The sequence below is a fragment of the Trichophyton benhamiae genome, assembly GCF_000151125.1.
Source record: "Trichophyton benhamiae CBS 112371 chromosome Unknown contig01106.0, whole genome shotgun sequence".
Lineage (NCBI taxonomy): Eukaryota > Fungi > Ascomycota > Eurotiomycetes > Onygenales > Arthrodermataceae > Trichophyton > Trichophyton benhamiae.
Genome location: NW_003315091.1, coordinates 182,489 through 206,128, shown reverse-complemented (window position 1 = coordinate 206,128; position 23,640 = coordinate 182,489). Strand labels below are relative to the sequence as shown.

The 23,640-nt window shown below is 48.5% G+C and overlaps 5 protein-coding genes across 5 annotated transcripts; 3 read left to right on the top strand and 2 right to left on the bottom strand.

The window, feature by feature from the left end:
* Positions 1-389: 389 nt before the first annotated feature.
* Positions 390-5,097, bottom strand: ARB_01877 (gelsolin repeat protein, putative; the record flags this gene model as incomplete). The annotated part of the gene is made up of 3 exons (XM_003011851.1): positions 390-642; positions 703-4,768; positions 4,935-5,097. The coding sequence occupies 3 exons, from the start codon at positions 5,095-5,097 to the stop codon at positions 390-392; spliced, it is 4,482 nt and encodes a 1,493-aa protein (XP_003011897.1).
* Positions 5,098-7,168: 2,071 nt separating this feature from the next.
* Positions 7,169-9,461, top strand: ARB_01876 (uncharacterized protein; the record flags this gene model as incomplete). Its single annotated transcript, XM_003011850.1, has 2 exons — positions 7,169-9,351; positions 9,404-9,461. The coding sequence occupies 2 exons, from the start codon at positions 7,169-7,171 to the stop codon at positions 9,459-9,461; spliced, it is 2,241 nt and encodes a 746-aa protein (XP_003011896.1).
* Positions 9,462-10,013: 552 nt separating this feature from the next.
* Positions 10,014-12,519, top strand: ARB_01875 (uncharacterized protein; the record flags this gene model as incomplete). The annotated part of the gene is made up of 2 exons (XM_003011849.1): positions 10,014-11,753; positions 11,815-12,519. 2 exons carry the CDS (start codon positions 10,014-10,016, stop codon positions 12,517-12,519), a joined length of 2,445 nt encoding a protein of 814 aa, XP_003011895.1.
* A 670-nt stretch (positions 12,520-13,189) lies between these two features.
* ARB_01874 (uncharacterized protein) lies at positions 13,190-15,319 on the top strand (the record flags this gene model as incomplete). Its single annotated transcript, XM_003011848.1, has 4 exons — positions 13,190-13,197; positions 13,272-13,416; positions 13,507-15,084; positions 15,146-15,319. 4 exons carry the CDS (start codon positions 13,190-13,192, stop codon positions 15,317-15,319), a joined length of 1,905 nt encoding a protein of 634 aa, XP_003011894.1.
* Positions 15,320-15,730: 411 nt separating this feature from the next.
* ARB_01873 (uncharacterized protein) lies at positions 15,731-21,896 on the bottom strand (the record flags this gene model as incomplete). Its single annotated transcript, XM_003011847.1, has 6 exons — positions 15,731-16,793; positions 16,859-17,462; positions 17,520-17,729; positions 17,789-21,582; positions 21,743-21,765; positions 21,837-21,896. 6 exons carry the CDS (start codon positions 21,894-21,896, stop codon positions 15,731-15,733), a joined length of 5,754 nt encoding a protein of 1,917 aa, XP_003011893.1.
* Positions 21,897-23,640: the final 1,744 nt, after the last annotated feature.

Here is a 23,640-nt window from a genome sequence, read left to right as displayed (position 1 = left end):
CTGACGTTCATATCGAAGTTCCACCTTGAAAATGGCTGGTGGCTCTGATTTGTTCACCCATGCAGCCAGTGATGTTGCAAGAAAATAGTTTATCAAGATTTAAGAGGAAACAAAAAGTACAAAAATTCATGCTATTCTATGCAGTCTATGCCATGTAGCATCCAATGGTTTTCATGACCCTACTTCTGAGTGCCGATAAAAGTTGTACAAAACCCGAGCTGACAGAAAGACGGGTAGCCAGTAGGAAGAGAGTAGACGAAGTATAAAGCAAGAATTGATAGCCTCCAAAAAAACCGCTAATATGGGATAAAAAGTAAAGAACAAGGGGAGAATCGAAGATAATGCTAGTAAGAAATGGTGCCAAAGAGTATATGGTGAATCATGGTAGCTCATCGGATTGCATCGATAGCCACAGCCAGTGGAATGATGATAGGAGTCTTGTTTAGCGTGCCGAGGGAGTGTCTGCCGTTCCAGTTTCTGAACGCTCGTTTGCACTCTGTCGGCAGGCCTTCGAGAACAACATGGCTCTTTGGCAGGAATGGGCGATCTTGCTCAGAGACAGCGAGGATTCCATATTCCTGGGCAAATACGAGAGCGGAAGCAAACTCTGCCGAACGTGCGTTTGATCGATCACCAACAATACTAGAGATTGGTTAGAATCTCGGGTAAGAGAGTGTCAGCTGCTACATGAGGCGGACTTACACATAAATTTCAAAAAACGCATCAAGAACGTAAATATGCGCTGGGTCAAGATCACGTTGGCAGAACGGTTCGATCTCCTGCACTGTGTCATTCGGTCGAGACACTGGCGATGAGGCTCCACGACGGTTGAAAAAGCTCGCTCCAAACCACTGGCCAAGCTCATGGTCGATACGGTACAGTCGGCACGAGTATTTATCGTGCTTCGGTTTCAGCTGCCAGTAGTCTGCTGACGGTGGCACCGCTTTTTCCTGGCTGGGGAAGGATTCGAAGAAGCTGCTCGGTTCCTCGCCCTCGGCGACCTCTTCGATCTCACCTGTTGGCCCGATGTCCATACCTATCAAACGGGCACAACCGATTTCGTCGGCTGTGCTTCCGCGTCCTTGCCATAGGAATAGTCTATTGTTCTTGCCGGATATTATGTAGGTGAATCCTGAGCAGAGGTTGCTGATGGACAGATCGACCTCGTCAAATGCTATTTGGCCCATGTGTCGTCTTCCACAGAGCATGTATTGAGCTGACGAGCCGGATCGACTACTTGGTCCTCGTCGCGTAATCATGATACCACCGAGGGCTTGGATGAAGTTTGGTGTCTCTTTACCCTGCTTCAAGAGCTCAAGTTTGCAGTTGTGCTCTCTTGCGACCTTGCGAGCAAAGAGCTGCGCATCTTCAGCGGTTGCTTCTCCAACTCCGTCACCACACCATAGGTGTACTTCTGTTGCTCTGCCACCAGAAGATTTCTCGAACGTGTGAACGCAAAGGTACATGCTCTCATCGAACAAAATATACTCTTGGTTGCCTGGCAAATCTTTTCTCTTTCCATCACCAGTCAACTCCCATACATGCTTGGTGAGGGTTGTGGTCTTGGGATATGTCTCGGGTTTGCCCATCATAACTGATGCGGGATCAATCTCTACTTTATCTTCAGCGGTAGGCTGGTTGAGGAAGAAGTTCGAAAACATTTGAGATACTTCGGAACTTTGGGCAAATGCTGGGGTCTTAGTCGGCGACGGCGAGCGAGATTGCTCTCTTGGTCGATTAGCATTCAAACCCGATAAGAACGAGGGCTTTCCCAGGCGTGGAGGAGCTAAAGTAGTGAAATCTGTTAGCCCAGCCTTCGCCTCAGATTGAACTGGCCTCTTCTCTAGCGGAGAATCTAGTCGTGCCTTTTGTGGTACGGGAGAGTCATCTACCAGGGTCTGCTTTTTAAGACTGAGTGGAGAAGTAGAAAGGGTTGCGGATTTAGGTGGAGGGCTGGGCCTGTCCTTATTCTCAGCAGGGCTGCTCTTTGATCGACTGGGTGCTGCGAGGTCTGCTTTAGATGATTCGCGCTCTACTGCGGGAGTAGAAGGAAGGGATGAGTGGAGAGGAACCTCAGGTTTCTTCTCTTCGCTATTTGATGTTAGAAATTTATTCTTCAATTCCGAGTTCAACGGTTTTGGCGCGGTAACAGGTTCATTTTCTGTGGATGGTAAACGACTAGTCATAGCCGGCCTAGCTTCAGGTAGCTTTTCTGGAGCAGTGTCATCGGGTTTGGCAGCTCCAGGAGTCGATTCCTTTGCAGTACCTTTAGGTAAACGTCTCTTGGGCCCTCTGGCACGAGATTTAGTCATGTGTGTTAGTGCTTCTGTAGTAGATGGCTCAGCGGTTGATTTTGTTGACACGGACGCTGAAGGGGCAGCCTTTGATGGAGCTGGAGGTCCCCGAGCAATGAGATTTGCTAACATGGGGTTCATTCGATTACCAAGCTTGCCCTTGGCTGCGGGAGACAAAGTGTCGTGGCTAGGAGGAGCTGCTGTCATGGTTGCATTCGAGCCATCAAGGGTGGTGGTAGGGGGTTCTGTTTCTGTAGGTGGTGATGGGACAGGTGATTTCGTCGGCGGCGATTCTAAGGCCTGAGGCGGCTGGTTCTCTTTTTCCTTGGGGATCTCTTCAGAAGAAGATGAACGAAGGGCTGCCGGCTTTGACAATGGTTTGGCAGGTGCGTTTTTTGATCCAACTGTGTTTCTTATACTATTCGACCTACCAAGATTCTGTCTCACGAGAATGGCTTCTGGGGTAGAATCTTGCGGGGGCGGATTATTGGAAGGCCCAGTGTGATCCGGGCGAATTGATCCACCTGCAGCTTTCATTGCCTCCTTGCGCTTCAAGAGGCTCTCTTTGAATTCGTCCACTCGCTCGGTTTTCTTGGGGCCGCCGGTCACAGTCAGCCCAGCTTTACCGCGAAGTATATTGCCTTTGAGCTCGTCAGGGGCAACATAATTCTTAGTTTCGGCGCGCCGTAATTTACCAAAGACTGCCTTGAATTCTGGCTCGTCCTTTTTAACGCTATCACCGACCGTTTCACGACGGCGCAGATTGGCGCGGAAATCAATTTGGGAGGACTTTACACTAGGTGCAGTTGGTTTGGAGGGGGTATCTTGGGCTGGAGATGAGACTGATCCCTTTGTTTCCGACTTCAGGAATTCACTTTTTGCTGGGATTGGAGGTGACCTGGTGGAATCTTTGGGAGGTGGGACTTCAGATGGGCTCGGATTTGAAGATTCTATGGCATCCTGAGGCGGATCTATTTTCAGATCAGAGGAAGACTCCTTCAATATTGGACTCTGAGATTTTTCCGGTGAGCTGGGAGGGTCCGGTTGTTTAGTTGCGGGTGCTACAGCCTTTTTGGGCTCAGGGGTCGCTGTTTTCTCTGGCTGATTCAGTTCCTTAGCCTTTCTCAGCCTGTCTGTTAGGTCCTTCTTCCATTCTGGCTCCTCTGGCACACGAGGCTTTGGTTTGGGGGAGTCCGGCTTGCTGAGTGCACTCTCTAACCAGGATGCTTTTGTTGGACTCCATCTTCTTGGATCCATAGTCTTAGTCGGGCTGACTGGGAGGCCCGAATCTCGTCCACTAGCTGTGCTCACCGATTCCCTCCGTCGAGATGGAGGTCTTACATAGGCATCCGTCGACCTACTTATCACTGATGCATCATCTCCATCTCCGCGAACAACTGTTGCATCACTATGGCTAGATCCAGGTCGAGAGTCAGGCCGTGAACCAGGCCGCGAAGGCATGCCTGAAAAACCATCAGGAGACATTGCGGGTGACGGAAGGGCCCTGGCACCGCCTCCACGTACGGAATTCGTAGGGAGTTGGGCACTCCAGCGTTTAGATACACTGTCTGACCGTTTAAGCATGGCACTCTGGACGAACCCACCGAGGCCCTTGGTTGGTGATGAAGGTCTATCGGAAGCCAAACGTCCCTGCGTAGGTGACATTGTTAAGTGGTCACCTGTCTGCTGTTCTTCATATATCGATGATGCGCGTTCGTGCCTCCGAGGGCTTGTCAACGGAACTGGAGAGCCCAGTCCTGCTGTCGTCGCAGAAGACACGCTCGAGTATCTGTTCCCAATGCTACTGCCACCATATACAGAGCTTGTCCTCGATGGTGAGCGCGGTCTCTCTTCACCCAGCTCAGAGGCCGGACGCGTACCGAGATCACTGACGGCTTCCCGGCTGAGTCCCGGCAATTTCACATTCGATCGACTTGTAGAAGCTTCGGAAAAGGAAGAATTATGAGCTCTTCTATACGCACGCGAGCCTTCTCCTCTGTCACTAGTCTGCTTAAAAAAGGCCGGGTCCTTCGACCCCAGGGATTGAGCAATCTGTGTGCGAGACACTGCAGCATCGTCCTCCTCCTTTCTCTCAGGGCCGCCCGTAGCTCTGGTATCGGTAGCAGCTTTCTCTTCTTCTTCTTGTATGGCCGGCTTTAAAGTGACAGGGCTCGGCGAGCTCTGGTCTCGCGACATAGGACGTTGTTTCCAGGACAATGGCCGGCCGCCTAGAGGAGAAGACTTCATGGTATCCGGCGAGGGCTGCTTGGGTGGTGTTTCTGACTGGTTCATCTCGGAATCACGTCTCGGTGGGCCACTATTGTCCCTCGAGGCCGAAGACGACGGTAGCAGGTCGACAGGAGGCTGTATTGAGTGGGAGAGTGGTGTTGATGGCCCGGAGTCTCTCTGTATCAGCTCGTCAAGTTGTTGCTGGAGGGGCGAGTCCTTGGTGGGAGAAATTGATCGGGCGCGCTCTATATCAACAACCAAGGTCCGTAGTCAGTAAAATAGCTTGGATGCAGCAGCGATACGGCAATGAACAGGATAACAGGCCAATGGAGGAGGCAAAAGCAAAAAAGAATGCGTGGTGTGTGTATGTATGTATATGTGTATGCCTGGGGAGTGCAGCAGCAAGCGTACCAGCTCTCCTGGCCTGTCTCTCTCGGCGGCCCTGCAGGATCTCCTCCTCCAGTTTTCGCGTGCGCTCTTCGTCTTCCTTGTCCCGCTTGTTCCCCAGCTCTCGGATGCGAACTAGAAAGTCGTTAACGTCTTCCGACCCGTCTGCGTCGTGCGAGGTAGCCATTGTTGTTATTTTATTTGTTTATTTGTTTCCCAACGCCGGACGGACAACAAGAACTAAGCGGGTGACACCGAATACGGATAAACATAAAACAAGTAGGCGGCAATAGTTATATATATATATATATATAATTTATTTATGAAGAATAGAAGAGCTATCGACAGCAGAGGCACCAGGCTCGCAGCGTGTCGGGAGGGGAGGGATCCGGCGACTGTTTGAGGGAGAAATGATGAAATGTAGCAAAAGATGAAACAACCGCCAGAAGCGAATCCAAGCCGATTTGAATGTTTGCGATGCTCATGAAGAAAACAAAAGTCCACCTCATCGAAATAAGTGATTGGCCCCCCTGCTGGCCAGTCTCGTTTCTTTTTCCAGCCTACCATGGCCAATGATCGGGGGCGAGCTGAGATCTGGTGGGAACCCGAGGAGGTCTCGTATACGCTGGGTTGGGTTGGGCGGCGGTTCATGAGTTGGGATGGGATGCATGAGGGTTGCTCGAGAGGTCGGGATGCCCTGCCAACCTGTGGATAACCAGTTATCCGCTGGTCAGCCAACAAGCTAGTTAGTTAGAAGCGAGCGTGATGGTAAATAAACAATTGTAGATCGCCTGTCAGGGCCAGTTCAGTAAAGGAAGAGCCGGTCCTTTGCATCTTGGACGACCCAGGAGAGGCCCTTGGTCAGGTTCAGCCCCGTCACGGCACTGCAAGGCATAATCGTCCACTTGTGCGTCTTGATGGCGTCGAGCTCAAGTCCCTAGTTATAACGTATAGCTAATTAGACCCCATAGACGAGGACAATGGACGGGTGGTAAGAAATAATTACTTTTCGAACTTCGTCCTCGGTCATGCAACCGTCGACATCCGTCTTGTTAAGAAAGACAAGAAGGCTTGCTCCCATCAGCCGCTGTAATATTATTAGCCAAAATATTCCACTCTTGCTGTCTAGCAACTGATAGTTAGTTAAGGGAGTCTTACCTCTTCCACAAGAAGTCCAGCAAGCTCGCGTCGACAGTCATCGAGTCGGAATCGGTCAGTGGCGTCAACAATCCAAATCAACGTATCTGTCTTTTCAAAGTAATTCCTCCAGTAGGACCGCAGTGTCTTCTGACCACCCACGTCCCCTATACAGTGTCAGACGATCTATTGATCTGCGTAGCCAGTAATTATAGCTAGTTATGTGAAAAACTCACATATATTCAATTTGTATCTGTTGCATGGAGTTAGCATTGCTCGGAACTGGACAATCCACCACCACGGACACTCACCCCTCAAAGTCGATGGACTTGATGATAAAACCCAGCGTAGGGCTCACCGTAGTTATATCTTCTCCCATGATCCTCTTCACTATTGTTGTCTTGCCGGCATTGTCGAGTCCTCTGGGTGTCCTGGGTCAGTAAATGGGCATCTCAACAGCTGGCTCGATCTTACAGCATCAAGACTCTCATCTCTTTATCCTTTAGCCTGGCCTTCCTCAGGACAGACAGCATTTTCCCCCTTGTCTTTCTCTCTTTTTTCTATAGGAGGTAGTAAGTTGTGGGTGGTGGATGGTTGGCTGCAGTTTGGTTACTTTATGTGCAAATTTGGTATTTTATTTGCCTATCCTTTTAGTCAGTCTCCAGCATCTAGACAGTCTTATAGTGTAAAGTTATAATCATAAAATATGAATGTCTGCCTGTCAGAATCAACTTTGCACATAGGCCTGGGTGTGGCTCTGAGCATGATCAAAGTGAAGTCTGGTGGTTGCAATAAAGATAGATATAAAAGTTCTACTAGACTAGTCGCTAACTACGCGTTTTTCTTCTGCTCCAAGATCTAGATATAAAAACAACAACATCACGTCCTCTCGGCGAAAGTGCAGACCCTATCAGGCAAGTCAAGCAAAGAACGCAGAACCCTTCCCAAGCTAATAGAGTATTATCTCTAGCTCCTCCATAGTCTCCTAGGCTATTAGGAAAGGCTTCTAGCTCTCTAGCCCCTGAGGAAGCTGGGAAAGCTCGCGTTGACCTGCATTTCTTCCTCCTTTGGTTCCCCTGGCTGACCTGATATCTAGATAGGAACGCTCCGGAACAGTCACAATGGCAGAGTCCAGTCAGCAGGGCCAGGAGAATGGCCAAGAGCGAATCAGCGGCGTTGAGCAATGGGGTGATTATATTGCTGCCATGAATGCTTTCAAAGCCATTGCGAGTAACATTTACAGGCCACCAGACAAGTCAAAGGCCCTCGCACCAGCTACCAACGTAGCAGTTCCTCGCCCCGACAAACTTGCTGTTCCAGCCCTAGCTCCAACTGACGCTCCGGTTCGGACTTTAAGTGCCCCGGCGGAGGCAGAACCTTCACTTCACGTTTCGTCAAACGCGAGCAGAGCCGTTACCGCTAGCAACGAAGCAGTCAGCGATCAAGAAGCATCTGGCGCGTCTAGTTTAGCTGCCATCAGTCCGTCTGAAGGCATGACACCACGTCTATCTTCTGGTGCAACTGCAAACGATACTTCTTCCATGAAGATGGAGGGAGAGCGAGCTGAAGCAAGCCAAACACCAGCGGGTGACAGCAACAAGGCACAGCATTCTCAGTTGACCGGTGAGTACTTGCTCTGGAACACACACATGCCTCGTGAGCCTCAACTGAAATCTCACTGTAACCTAGCAGGAGGCTCTGATGGTTCAGATGAGGTCGTGTTTCGACAGGACGAACTGCGAATGGTCGGGCCCAACATCCCATACGGCTTTCGTAAAAACGAAACTCTGAAGGCTCCCAAGTCTGTTGGTCAGATCAAGATGAACTATCCTCGGGAGCAGGAGAATAATGATAACCATCCTCCTCATAGACACCGTCCTAGCCGTGGACGTAACTATAGGAAGCACGACGCTCCAGCAAGGTCAACCCATAAGCAAGGTTCGGAAACTAATGGCGTCGTTTTGAAGGCCCCGGTCACCGCCATCGACCGTATCAAGGAGGCTGCGAAGGCGGAGTTGCTTGAATTCCAGAAGAAGGAAATGGAGCGATACGGAAAGAAAGTTATGGGACTCTTGCCAGAAGAGTCTCCAGAATCCATAGCACTGAGTCTCGCCCGCCAAGGTCCTGGGGTAGACCCAGATTCTGTCTTTTGCAAACAGCATCCGTTATACCTCTTGACCGATTTGGCAGAGAGCCTCAAGACCCAGACCGACGAGGCTCAGGGAAAGCTTGAAAGAGGAGATGCTCGTTCAACTGATGACGATCAGCAATCTGGCCCCGCTATGAATGAATGGGCCCTTGGAAATACAGCTAGCGCTGTTGCAGTGGACTGGCAATATCGTCCATGGGAAAAATACGGCGACGAGTTCTTCGCTCAGAAATTCCGTAATTGGTTGGACAAAACTATGAGAGTTGGTTTCATCGTGGACATGACCCAGGAAGATTTTAGGAACGGAGAATATCATGCTAACCTTGATACCGGAATGGGCCCTTCAACATTTGTCTGCCCCGAAACTCTGAGAGATATCTCCGACCCTGAGACCTTGAAGCACGCTCACGAGACAGCAATTGGTTATGTTCATAACTGGAATCTCAGAATCCGTCAAGAGGAAGAGCGCAAAGAAGCAGAGCAGCAGCAAAGAAAACTCCTGGCCATTATGCCAAAGTCAGACTCCGCTTTCAACGAACCGAAGCCATTGGAGCCGAAGCTCAACATGTATATCCGTCCAGTCGAGCCAAAGGATATCATTGCCCTTGTTGAGCTTTTCAACTGGTATGTCAAAAACACGGTACGTCGGGCTGATACGGAAGAGATATCCTTTGATGAAATGAGAGAACACATCGAGGAACTTCAGCACGACAACTACCCTTTCATTGTTGCTGTGCAGAGACATCCTCGAGCCTGGCATTCCATGAACCACGAAGCGGAAATGCTGTACGGTTTCTGCTGCATCAGCGACTTTACCGGGCCTCTCTCTACACAGCGATTTTCCTATGACTTGGAGGTGTTCGTGCACCCAAAAAACTTCAAGCAAGGAGTCGCAAGTTGTCTCCTTGACAAGATGCTCGAAATCTGTGATCCCAAATACAGCGCTCAAGGAGGGTACATCTTTGACTGTTCCTCTCGAGGTAAGGATGTGTACACTTGTGGGCTGTCTCGTCCGGCTATGAGGCTCTGCGCAGTCATCCACCACTCGGACGAGGAGTTTGCAGAGTATACTTGGGTCAAGGAATGGCTTGGCAAGAAGTTCGGTTTCGAAGAACAGGGTTACCTTAGAGGATTCGGTGTCAACAAGAAAGCCCCGTAAGTTCCCATGATATCACCGTTGAGACTTTTGCTAACGGTACTTCATTAGCGTCAATGCTGGCTACATGGTGTACAGCACTGGCATCGACATCCCAGAGAGCGAATAGACGACATTCCACATTCCGATAAGGGTAATATCAAGACAAATCTAAGCCTTGGGTTTAATTTACTTGGTATTTCCACGTCAATGCCAACGAAATGCTCAATGCACTATCTCGATCAATTCATGGATTTCTGGTATCAAAGTGGATGCTAGCATCACCAGTGGGTTTAGTATGTCAACAGCCATAGCCAGGTCGCATTTTCAAAGAGGGCCGAGGGGTTTGAAACGTGTCTATGGGCTTTGATGCATCTACATGCTTTTTCTTTTCGTTTCGGTTGTTCTCTTGACGTTGTCTTTTGGCGGTTCAATTTAGGTTGATGACTAAACATTTGAAGTCTCACCGCTTTCAAAGGCATTGTGGCAGAAAAAAAGTAAAAAAGAAAAAAAAAAACTTTGGGTTCAATTTTATATCAAGAAAATATTTCAGTTGCTCTTAATTGTATTAGAGAATAGCTGCACTGGTCTCCCGGCCCTGGAACGTGCAATTGGCTCGTGGGCGTGAGATTCAACTCAAGTCTCCCCCCAATTAATTTACAATTGAAGATAACCTAAAAACATGGCGCGACTCGATCCTGAAGACGACTTCGTCTTCACACTGTCCGACGAGGAAGCCCCTAACGTCGACTCGGATGACAAAATCGTTGTCAATAATAAGGGAAAAGTTGCAGGTACTAAACGAAGGAGAGACGAACCTGAAAACACCCAAGCTGAACAGAGCACAAACTCGAAGAAGCGGAAGAAGCAGAAAAAACGTGGAATGAATGGTACCGATAGCAATATAACAGACAAGGGCACCGCTGATGATGTGGAAGAAGAGGATGAATTCGGCGAAGACGAAAATGGTGTTTTGAACCCTGATTTCGAGTTCGACGTTGGCGGGGTTGCGAATGGCGGATTAGTGGAAGACTTTGATGGATGGGGAGATGAAGGAAGAAACAAGACCAAAGTAACAGAGAAGAAAGGTGTCGACATCGATGATATCCTTGATCGAAGGAGACAAAAGAAACTTGAAAAGGAAGAGCGCGAGAGAAAGAAAGCTGAAAAGAGAGCTGCTGAGGAGCATGAAGATATGGACAACGATGAAGCAGAGGCGGAGGAAGATAACGATATGCAGGTGGACCTTGGTGATGATGAACTTCTTGCTCCTGATGTGTTTGGAATGGGCGCTCAGGGCGCCTCAGAAAGTGAGGTGGAAGGTGAAGAAGCTGAGTCTGATGAGGATGGAGAAGAAAGCAATCCTGAAGATCAAGAGGAGGGCGGAGATGAAGATGAAGATGATGATACCAACTCTGTGGCTTCGGCAGTACCACATCCAGATGATCTTGCGTCTGATGAAGATGGTTCAGGCAGTGAAAGTGAAGACGATGACGAAATCCGCAAGCAAAATGAGTTCTTTGCTCCCGAGGAACAAGTGACCGAATCAAAGTCCACTTCTGGAGCGCCTGCTTCATTCCAGAATCTTTCTTTGTCTCGTCCCATCCTCCGAGGCCTCGCATCTGTAGGATTCTCAACTCCTACGCCTATTCAGAGAAAAACGATACCAGTTGCCTTACTTGGCAAGGACGTGGTTGGTGGTGCTGTGACTGGTTCGGGCAAAACTGGCGCCTTCATCGTCCCTATTCTTGAACGTTTGCTCTACAGACCGAGAAAGGTCCCGACAAGTCGAGTTGCTATTCTAATGCCGACACGAGAACTGGCTGTGCAGTGTTATAATGTTGCGACAAAACTGGCTACGTTCACTGATATCACGTTTTGTCAGCTGGTAGGTGGTTTTAGTCTGCGAGAACAAGAGAATATCCTGAAGAAGCGCCCTGATGTCATCATTGCTACACCCGGTCGATTCATTGACCATATGAGGAATTCAGCAAGTTTCACGGTAGATACCTTGGAAATATTGGTTCTTGATGAAGCCGATCGCATGCTAGAAGATGGATTTGCGGAGGAATTGAACGAGATTTTGACTACGATACCAAAGTCTAGGCAGACGATGCTGTTCTCTGCCACCATGACTAACTCTGTCGATAAACTCATTCGTGTTGGCCTTAACAAACCTGTTCGATTAATGGTTGACTCAAAGAAACAGACTGTGGGTACCCTTGTTCAGGAGTTCGTAAGATTAAGACCTGGAAGAGAGGATAAACGATTGGGTTATCTCATGTTCTTGTGTAAAACTGTTTATACAAACAGGGTTATTGTATTCTTCCGCCAAAAGAAAGAAGCACATAGGGTTCGAATCATTTTCGGGCTGATGGGCTTGAAGGCGGCTGAACTTCATGGAAGCATGAGCCAAGAGCAGGTGAGTCCTCAATTTATATACCAACAGTAATACGCTATTTCAAATACTGACGTCTTTGCAGAGAATTAAAAGTGTGGAAGACTTTAGAGATGCCAAAGTATCATACCTCCTAGCTACAGATCTTGCATCTCGTGGTCTTGATATCAAGGGCGTTGAGACCGTCATCAACTACGAAGCACCACAATCACACGAAATCTATCTACACAGAGTCGGACGTACTGCCCGTGCTGGCCGGAGTGGTCGCGCATGTACTATCGCTGCGGAACCAGACAGAAAGGTGGTCAAAGAAGCTGTTAAAGCAGGGCGTGCACAAGGCGCAAAAATAGTGAGCCGAGTGATAGAGCCAGCCGTTGCTGACAAATGGGCAGAACAAGTCAACGACCTGGCCACAGAAGTTGAAGAAGTTCTCCAAGAAGAGAAGGAGGAGAAGCAGCTTGCACAGGCAGAGATGCAGGTCACTCGTGGGAAGAACCTGATCGACCACCAGGAGGAGATCATGTCCAGGCCCAAGCGCACGTGGTTTGAGTCGGAGAAGGACAAACGAGAATCAAAAAAGCGAGGACTGATGGAGCTCAATGGACCGGACTCTGTGAAGAAGGGAAAGAAAAAGCTCAGCGGCAAGGATAAGAAGAAGCTGGATGATACACGGATGCGAGAGGAGGGCCGTGTATGGAAGAAGGGCAAGGCTGAACGAGAAGCTAAACCCGGCAGCCAAAATAAGGGTAAAAAGAAGAAGAATAGTGGCAAAGCAGGGAAGAAGCGCTAGACCTAGACCTCCTTTTGCATAAGATATTCCGGATTCTTAGGCGATAAAAATAGAAGATGCCGCTGCGGCGTACCTTAATCCGTAATGGACAACGGGCGTACTACATGACTAGCTTAAAATAGCCACGCTCCATCAGATATCGAATCAACAATAATGAACCCTCAGTTATCAACTGTAGCCATTGATCTTTCCAATGATATCAACGAATAATGGTTAAGCGGAAAATAAGCAGCGGCTAACGCGTCTCATAGGATCATTGCCGCGCGTCAAATGTCCAATGATAATGTACCAATTGGCACTCACATGCTAGTGGCTAAAGACCGATATCGGCGTGAGCTCGGACCGCAGTCGCATGCCTATTTTTGACTCACCGCGTCGAGCACAGCTGGTTACATAATCCGTGGCAGAAAAATGACTTAAATCAGACGAACCTGAAGCTTTTAGTTTCTTGTATGGACTTCTTCTATATTTCTTGTTGTCTTCAGGTTGAGAGCTTCGAGGGTTGCTGTCTGGATATCGTATCACCATCTTTTTGTTGGGACACACGACCCTTGTACTTAGTTCCCTGTCCAATTGCTTCTTCCCTGCAACATCTGATAAGACCTTAGTTATCTCACCTTCCCGCCAAAGCTGAGCTCCCCCCGGTCACAGCTGAGTATCTTTATCCAAAATGCCGATGTAAGAGATATTTGTCCTGCATCATTCCTACAACCATGTGAGATAATAATTAATTCGTTTGCATTTTGGTACAGGCTCAAGGATCCCTCCAAAAAATACAAAAAATTCCAGCCGATTGACCTGCCAAACCGTCAATGGCCAAGCAAGACAATCGATAAACCACCGCGATGGCTAGCCACAGATCTTAGAGATGGCAATCAGAGTCTGGTGGACCCAATGGTGAGTATACCGTGTCTCCTCGGCCACTTGCTGCATATATTTCCAAAATTGTTATGTATTCAAGTGGCTCTGCTAACATCTGACTCATAGAATGGGGAGCAAAAACTACGGTTCTTTCGTATGCTAGTGGGCATTGGATATAAGGAGATAGAAGTCTCGTTTCCATCAGCTTCCCAGACCGATTTCGACTTTACACAAGACCTCATCAAAACTCCTGGAACTGTCCCAGATGATGTCTGGCTGCAGGTTCTCTCACCTTGCCGTGAGGAGTTCATTCGACGCACTGTCGACTCCCTGAAGGGTGCAAAGAAAGCTATTCTCCACATCTACCTTGCCACAAGTTCATGCTTTCGACGCATCATCTTCAACATGACCAAAGAACAGAGTATGGAAATGGCAGTACGGTGTACGAAGTACGCTCGATCTATTACAAAGGATGACCCAGCAACTGCTGGCACAGAATGGCGATTTGAATTTTCCCCTGAGACTTTCTCTGATACCGACCCTGAATTTGCTCTGCAGATATGTGAGGCCGTCAAGGAAGCATGGGGGCCAAGTGAAGAGGCTCCCATAATCTTCAACCTACCAGCTACCGTCGAGATGTCTACCCCTAACGTATACGCTGACCTGATCGAATATTTCTCCACCCACATATCAGAAAGGGAGAAAGTTTGTATTTCCTTACATCCACACAATGACCGTGGATGTGCTGTTGCTGCAGCAGAGCTGGCCCAAATGGCTGGTGCACAGCGTGTTGAAGGTACCTTGTTTGGAAATGGAGAGAGAACTGGAAATGTTGATCTCGTCACCCTCGCTCTCAACCTGTACACACAGGGCATCTCACCTGGTGTCGACTTCTCTGACATTCTCTCCATCATTAGAGTGGTAGAAGAGTGCAATAAGATACCGGTTAACGAACGCTGGCCTTATGCAGGAAAACTGGTATTCTGTGCATTCAGTGGCAGCCATCAAGATGCTATCAAAAAGGGATTCCAAGCTCGTACCGCCGCTGGCCTCAAAGACGACGACCCATGGGAGATGCCATACCTGCCTCTCGATCCACAGGACGTTGGTCGGGATTACGAGGCTATCATCCGGGTCAACTCCCAGAGCGGAAAGGGTGGCGTTGCTTGGGTTATTCTCCGCAGTCTGGAAATGGACCTCCCTCGTGGCTTGCAAGTTGCATTCAGCAAGATTGTACAGAAGGATGCAGACCGTCTAAACCGCGAATTGAAGCCCAACGAGATTGTCACTTTGTTCGAAGAGGCTTATCATCTCAAGACAAACCCTCGCTTCAACTTGATAGATTACAATATCACTGCAGATCGGTCTATGTCTCCTGCTCCCCCGGCTCCAGGCAAGGCTGTCAACACTCAGAACTTGAAGAGGCGTTTCACCGGTATCATCGAAATCGATGGCATACAACATGGCATTGTTGGCGTTGGAACTGGTGCTATATCTGCCCTTGCACATGCCTTGAATTCCCTAGGCATCGACCTTGACGTTGTTAACTATACTGAGCACGCTATCGGTCGTACTAGAGATGTCAAGGCCGCGACATACATCGAATGTACTGCTGCAGGCTGCTCTCAGAGCGTCTGGGGTGTCGGTGTCCATCGTGATGTTGTCCAAGCCAGTTTAATCGCCTTGTTGAGCGCTGCTAGCTCGGTAAGTTGAACTTCGCCTCTGCCCTGTGCAAATGTAGGCAAAGCTAACTATGTCTGTCTAGTTCCTTACATCTCGAGCAAGCACTCCATTCCGCCCAACTCGTACGCAAAATTTTAGTCAGGCGGACATTGATGCTTTAGAACAGCTCCAAGGGTATATGCCACTTCCACCTAACGGATCGGAAAATAAAAAGGTAAATATCAGCGCCTTGGAATCTGCAGCAGAGAACCTGTGAATGTAATATTTTCTCCCTCTTGAAACGAACGGCCAATAATCGAACGGCCAATAATGTATGCCTCTCCTTATTTATCTGAAATGGCTATTTTGCCAGTCTTATTTTAATATTCCCCCTCAGGCGTTGGCATATCACCGTGTTCTAGCTTTCACTTCTAGCTGCACAATAATTCTGTCAATTTACAAAAAGTTGCCGACTACTTTTATCATTTGCGAGATGGAGTAAGGAATTGAAAAAATAAAATAAAATAAAATAAGAAAATGAAATATTTTAATAAGAATCAAATATAAATTATTCGTTGGTTTTTACATAGCGTACATCATGTCATTATGCGCTGGGATGTCGGAGCGTTAAAATGGCCGAAGCGCAAAGAGATTTCTGCCATAGTCCTTGTTATCCAAGCAGCATTCATTACTGGTGCTGAGGGTGAGAAGCACCTGTACCCTCCGTCCAATTATCGATGATATCATAAGCTTCGTCATCATATTGCGTATTTCCATGAGTGCCCCCATTTTCATGGCCGACGATAGCGGGATTAGGGCCATGGAAATTATCTTTTTGAATACTGCTATTTCTCACCGGTAGGGTGTACGTAGTGGGAACTTCTTTCCTCTTTGCCGGAGGTAGTAATTGTGTCTTTTCGAAAATCCCAAAGTCTGGTGCTGTTGAATGTGGACGGGAAATAGGTTCGTCTCCATTATGAACGCGCAGGCCGCTTCGAGGAGGGGAAGTACTGTTGTGGCGAGGAACCTCACCGGCAATAGGAGCAACGGCTGGAGAAACCGTTCTGTTTATGCTGTTACCACTACCATTACCAGCATAGCTTTCAGGGCTTTGGACTCGTTGAGCATCCGGATTACCCGCAGGTGAAAACCCCCTTTCTACACCTTCTCCGGTGGGAAGCGTTGGCTCCTCGGCGTGAAGAGACTGGTGATGTGACACATCATAATTCACCGTGCTGGGATCCTGATAGTGCTCAGCATTGTCTGTGCCTATAAGAGATGGATCAATATAATCCACAATACCTTCAGAAAGAAGGGGGTACTGTTCAGCATGCTCGGCAGGCCCAGTAACGGGTGGCTGTTGCATCTGACCATAGTCTTCTGGTTCGGGGTATGGAGAATGGGTTTGTGGCTGAAGGATGCTGGAATCCATGATACTGCCAGCTTTAGAGGATTGGCGTCGTTCTGGTCCTTCGCCACCCTTCATCTCGTGACTGCCACCATCGCGGATGTTGAATTGAGCGATTGTCCTTAGTTTCTGCGTAACCCAAGTAGCAAGGATTTTTCCACGTTGTTTTTCGCCCAAGCGAGATCGAGGGAAATGCCCACGAGGGACAAACGCCACAATGTCCGTAACGACTTGGTGCTCATTCAGTACACTGTTCACAATAACAGGCACCATAGAGGCCAAGTAGGCCTTGCGGTTAACTTCTACCAAGGCGACCGTCAAACCGCCTGCTTGGAAGACAGCACTATGAAGCTTTGTTAGAATATTGCTGCAAGGTCAATTTGCCATATAGTGAAGTATGGTACTTACCTTCCGCCCTTGACAATATTTCTATGGCAATTTTCGATAGTAACCTCGATATCGACGGGGAAATGGTTAAGGCCGTTGATTTCGAATGTTTCTCCTATACCACCAAGGACGAAGAGAACTTGCATCTCAACAGGCTGTCCGCCAGGCCCAATCGGCCTTGTCACGGTATGCAAGAAGCCTAGATCGCCTGTACGAACATAGACGGCATCTGGGTCGCCATCAACAATACGTCCTCGGAACCGCTCTAGATCAAATTCTTGCATAGATCCATAGAAGGCCTTTGCACACGCCTCAGATTGAACCCAAATCTCTCCATATTCCCCAACGTGAGATAGGCAGCAAGTCTCAGGATTCACGATGGCAATCTGTGTGCTTACAGGAACCATACCCGAATCTTGGACAAGGAGGGCGTTAGTTGCAGTCTCAGGATCAACGGGGTATATGTATCCTTGTCTGAGATATAGTGTATCAAGCCAAAGCTCAATTGGCTCTATACACATGTAGGACCTTGAAGCTATCATCGGGTTTAGAACGTGTGAATAAATGGTGTTAATGGCAGTTCGATCGAGACCGACAGCCGCAAAATGCAGTCGAACTTTCTGGTCTAAATGGTATAGTCAGCATTGTGGTAATTTGCAGGACGGATATTTCGAAGACATACAAACATCCACCTTTGGCCTTGAGTCAGTTGCCACCATCAAGTTCTTTAGCTCATGAAGTTGGAACCCCTTTGCGGTCATGCTACTCATAGCATAATCCAACATTTGGCCGGTGGCATATGTATCTTTAATCTTATACCTAGCCAAAGTGTGGAATAATGATGACGGGTTGGCAGCAAAATCAACCGGGGATACAAGGTAAGTAGGAGCCCCTAATAAGGACCGTTAATAATGTCACATGCAATCGAAGATATATACGGACACAACTTACCGACGTAGATTCCCATTAGACACGTATGGATGAATCCGAGACCCATGGTACTTCGAATACTTCCAAGCACGGGACGGGAGCTAGACATTTGGCAAGTCTCTTTCTGGACTTTACACATGCCCATAATTGTGTCATGGCCAATATGTACTGATAATCTTCTTTGATCTGGTGTCCAATACGTCCACACCATTGCTGGCAAATGAGACTTTATAACTGCTTCACTTAGAGTGAAGCCCAGATGCCGGCATCCATGAGACTGTTTGGGTGGTTTTGCGGTGTTATAGGTCTGAGGCACATTGACGCGGAGAACATTCGCTGACTGTTTGATATGTTGGGCAACGACCTTTTGTTTGAGTAAGTCATTCACGTCACTGTTGACAAGTATCACCTTGACGTGGAAGTCCGAAATCAAATGAAGCAAAGCTGGGGCATCCTCAGACAGTCGGTTCTGGTCAATAGGCGCCATTGGTATTATAACCAGGCCAAGGCAGAGACAGGCATGAACAGCATACACGAAGTCTTCGGAGTGGGTATACATCAATATCACATGGTCTCCTTGTCGAAGTTTGACTTTATTCTTCAGATATGCTGCCACAGCCGCGACCTTGGTATCGAATTTCTTCCACGTTATAGCTTTGCCTTCCCGGCCGCGACCATCGATAGAGCAGTAGCAAAGTTCCTCTCCTTGCCTGCTGACTCGCCATTGGAGTAGATCAACAATGCTGGCGAAATTGTTTAGGGGGGTAGATGTCCGGTCATCCATTATTACATCTCTGATGTCAACACCAGAATATTGCTTTTCTTGCATCGCAAGTGCCTCCTGACGAACGGCAGATGATGAAGGAGACCAGATTCCTCCAGCCGGATCAGTACCAATAGGCAGATTGAGTACTGCTCTTTCAACACCAAATTTGACGTGGACACAGGGTAGGGTGCCATTGTCGAATTCCCTACGACACAACATATTTCCTATTTCCTGGCGGCCATTTCTAGTCGATCGAGGGAGGGTATTAGGCGCCGTAATCATGATGCAGTAAACCCTCAAATGATGCTCCTGATACAGAACTTCAATGCATCTCTCAGCAAGAGAGTCTAGAAGTAAGGTATCAAGAACACGCGGGGGTCCACCAGAGGTAATGGGTGCGGTAGAGGCAGCATATGACTCCAAAAGGATGACAGGTAAATGCTCGTCATTAACAAACACGTCGAACGCGGAACAGTCGTGGATTTTGGGAACGTTTTTCATGATGCTGAGAATCAAGTGCTGAACGAAGTAATAACGATGCTCGGTGTTTTCAACTCCATGTTCCACCCATTCTACCTTTTGGCGCAATCTATCCTCGTATAAACCAAGAACGAAAACCTGCCCCTCGATAATACATCCAAGTAAGCCCGTTCGTAAGAACTCTGGTTCCACGATTACTGGAGTAGGACTGCCCTCTTGGAACCTAAAGGGACGAGCATGAAAAATAGTTTCAGTGTGTTTCGGTAGTGCCCAGAATCCTCCAGATAATGATGGGGAATCGACCCAGATCTCTCCGATAAGATTTGGTGTGCAAAGAAGTCCGGTTTCCGGGTCGACGATAGCAAGAGTGGCATCGGCAAGGGGGTATCCAAAAGCACCAACTCTTACTGAGTTTGGAGTGGTGTCTGCGAGTTTCCGGGCTTCTTCACCCAACGCGAGTACCACGACATCATTGTTCTTCAATGCTTCTTTGTCCAGTAATACCTCGCTCAGCTCGTTCCTTGGGGATTCTGTTTTTGGAGAAGCCGTAGGAGCTCCACCAATCAAGCTGCTTCCAAAAGTAGATTTTGGTTCGTCAGTTTTTTCCTTTTCTTCAGTCTTGCTGTCCTTGTCTTCCTCTACGGGGTGCATTTCATGCGTCAGGGGGCAGCCCATTCGCTCTTCACCTCCAAGCCAGTCCCTAATAGATATCACCATTCCACCATGCTCTGGTAGACAGAGCATAGCAGCTACTAGTTCCCGGGCTCTAGGGTTTCGTAGGGGGCGTAGCCATCTATCAGCCAAGATTTCATGGAACTCGCAATCAACCGACAATGCATCTATAAGACAGAGTTTCAAGCTGGAAAAATTCGGTTCAACGTTCTTCTTGAAGTTTCTCGTCGTCATGGGGTCCTGTTGATAGTTGTACACAGCGCGTTTCAATCCAGTATAATCTGCGGCCAAAAGAGTAGCTCTAAATTTGGTGATCAAACTAGCGTATAGACCAGGAGTTTCAACAGCGTGAGACTCTAGCCATACGGTGGTGTGTCCTCCGTATACAGTTAGAAGTACTCCCAGAATCATCCCGATTCCCTGTCTAGGATCAAGGTAGGTCATCAAGAGTTCAGCGGGAGATTTTGGGCGGTCAGGGGAAGGTGGGACAGATGCAATGACTGCACTGAATGAGGCCATTTGATGCATGATTGTCCGGTGGCTCAAGACAACGCCTCTGAGGTCACCGGTAGGAGCACGGGAAAACTCAATGTAGGCCAGGTCCGGGACAACGAGTGCAGGAACATCTTCTTTTTTCTTTGGATGATAACTGCCGAATTCATTTGTTTTCCACCACTCCACGCCTCTTGGCCAGTTGAGTTTTTGGGTAGTGATATCTCTCTGGAACGTCTTCAGGTTATTCTCTGTCGTCAAAGCGAGATGAGCTTGTGTCGAGGTGAGGATAACGTTTAGACTCGCATAATCTTCCAGGTTATTGATGGGGACCGCAACAACACCGGCAATAAAGCATCCCATTAGCGCCACGGCGAACTCGATGAGCTCACTGTCCCTATAGACCAGGGCAACCCTATCTCCTCTGTATAGATTGCTTTTGTCTCGTATAACTTGGGCGACCTTCTCCGCTCGACTACCTAGTTTCTCCCAAGTAATCGATGCGATTTCCTTGCCACGCTGATCAAGAACCCAATACGCTGGCTGTTTTGGCAGTGTGCGTGCACGATGTCTGAGAACAGTCGGGATATTATCAAAGCTTGACATTGGCAGATTTAGGTTATGTGGGTCTTGAACATCAAATGGGATATCTCGGGGCTCGAGAGGAAGAAGGTGGTTGACGGCAGCTCCGCCAGGCATGGCTGACATTGGCATTGGAGCAGGAGGTATGTTCGCGGTAGGAGAGAAGGGTTCCATTTGAGAATATCGTTGAAGGTTCTGTCCATAACTATCTCTCCTGGGTTCTTGCTGGTGGCCGGCAAAGTCAGAGAAGTATGCTTGCTGCGAATCGATGGTTGAGTGTCGTGTTGGCGGCTCGATTTCAGGCTGCTGGTTCGGGTTGAATGCATAATTCTGGCTTACCAGCGTCCCCGTTCGGGAAGCTTCATAGCTATCCGTAGGACCTCTTGGAAGGAAAAGTGAGTCATACGAACCCACTGACTGATTTCGGTTCCCAGTAGGTCCAATGGGAGCTGTAGGTGGTGGTGCAGAAGGTGTAAGGGAGAAGCCAAGTTCCTGTTCTTGAATCCTTGAAAGTTGGCTGCCCTGATAGGGGCCATAATTAGGGTCTGCCCCTGCTGTCTGTTCGCCACTAGAAGGCCCGAGTAGATGCGAAGGTATGTGGTGCTCTGGCTGCTGCCGGGTGCTCGGCGGAGAAACGTTTAGAGGAAGCGGTGCATGAGCTCCAGGACCAGCCGGGCATTCTCCAGACGAGACATTGATAGTCTCAGAGCCGCGCGGTATCTGCTCAAAGCTTAATGGTCTATGCAGGGGTGGGTTTTCCGGCTGGCTAGCGGCAGGCTGTGGCATATATTGCGATAGAAGGAGTGCGCGGCGCTTCTGGTACCTATATCAGAGGTCAATCGTCATGATACAAGGCTTCCGGTACTCGTAGTCAACACCACGAGTGGTTCCGGTTAACATATGTATGGCCGTGGTTATCGAACCCCCGCCGCCGAGCTATCGGGCTATGACAGCCTTGATAAGCTGAGAGCTATGACACTTACCCCTTCTCCGTAATATCGCCATCCTATACGACAGATTCAGTCAGTATCCTGCGGCCGTGAAAAGACAGCAAAAGCTAGAAAAGAACTGCCATACCTCCAGTTCAGCGTCAAGCTGTCGCAGCGCCGCTTGGAGTTCGGGGTTATCCTCCGCCATGATCTAGGACGAAAGCGATGTGGTGCGCCTCACTCAGGCCACTGCATGACAGGTCTTGCTGGTCCGGAGTGGTGGGAGAAGGACAGCGCAAAGCATAGAAGACCAGCCGACGTCTTAGAGACCTATCCAGCCGCACTCCTCAAGCTGAGATCCTCCTTGTCGTTCTTTTCTCCTCGTCGTCGGCTTCGTTTGCTCTCGCTGAATTTCGACTTTCGCGCTTAGTTTGGGGGGAGGGTCACGGGATCAGGGATAAATCTTTATCCGAATAGCTTAGTCATACGTGAGTAAGCTGATGAAAAGCCGAAGCCGTTAGAAAGAAAAGAATATAGAGAAACGCCAGACATTGAGAAAGTGAGAAAGAGAGAGAAGAAGAAAAAAGGGACATTTAGAGATGAGAGAAACGGCAGTTGATCAGGTTCCTGGCAGCTATATATCCTCCTCGTGATGGCTTATTCTCACAAGTTCCCGCCTCTGACGATCGATGCCGGCGGTGTCTTCCAGACTGTCAACAGTTGACATGACCAGTGCAGATGACCTCAATACGACAGGCACGTCAACATACAGGAAGAAAGCCTATCCTAACCAGATGGATACAACCTGGGGTACTTTTGGTAATGGTCTGTCTCTCTTATAAGCAGTAGGGTCGAGATTCCATGCAGGGAAACAGGGAGCTGGCTTCTTCTATGAGGGACATGGCACCGGATCTATGACCTGGAGTCCACAATGAAAACCATGGCATGAGGTAACACCGAAAGCAGTTAAGATATTTGCTACTTAACTTGCTTCCATGATACCTCCGTTTTATAAGGTCCTATCATGTCCCTGCTATGATCACGCCACGGATGGTTTGTGGTTCCTCGAGCTGCCCCCATTTATCGCGTCACATTTACAGAGCGAAGCTTGCCCGAGACGACCTACCAATGTTATTAGCAGATCACATACGGAGTACTCTGCATATACCTGAGCGGAGTTTTACCAGAGACTTACTACCTTGACTTCCGCGAACTACTTCAACACTGAGGTAAGGAGTATTTTATTAGCTTGCCTCTAGCATGGACCAATAACAGCGTCGATATATCAACTTCATGAACCGCTTTTAAGTGTCACATTGGATGAATGAGGCCCTTTGGTAACGGAGACAAATGCTTGACTTCTGCCTTTCCATCTACACAGCCATCCTTTGGTCCAAGAGATATCAGCCTGATGGCACAGCCGCCAAGGAAGTCTGCGTATTAATACTACAGTTTATTATGTTTTGTTTCTTTATAAACCTTGAATTAAGGCATGCGTTTATACTTCTGTGACATTTCAGAACGGGAGCTTACATATTCTGGAACGCCCAAGTATTGTTTTCATACTTGAGTTTATCTCCCGCAACGGTGATTGTGATGGGACAACAGCCTTGACACGGCCGCATATCCTGATACGTGGACATATTGACGCTTTGCGCACAATATCTACAATACCTCCTCGGGTTACAGCCCTGCTGTACCCGTAGCGGGTACTCCAGGTAAGAGAGTGGTTATACTCTAGTAAGCCGGAGGAGCGCGAATTACGTGGTGCAGGATCGAAAACTGGAGCACAGCTAACACGGCAGAAGAAGCATGGCTGCCTACCTAGCGTCCGCGTTCTTTAAAGCCAATTTGAAGTAAAGTATGTCGGATCCACAGATCTGCTGGCTTTAATATTTCTCATGCCGCAAAGCACAGCGGCACTAGACGGGCCTTTACGTTACGTACTAACC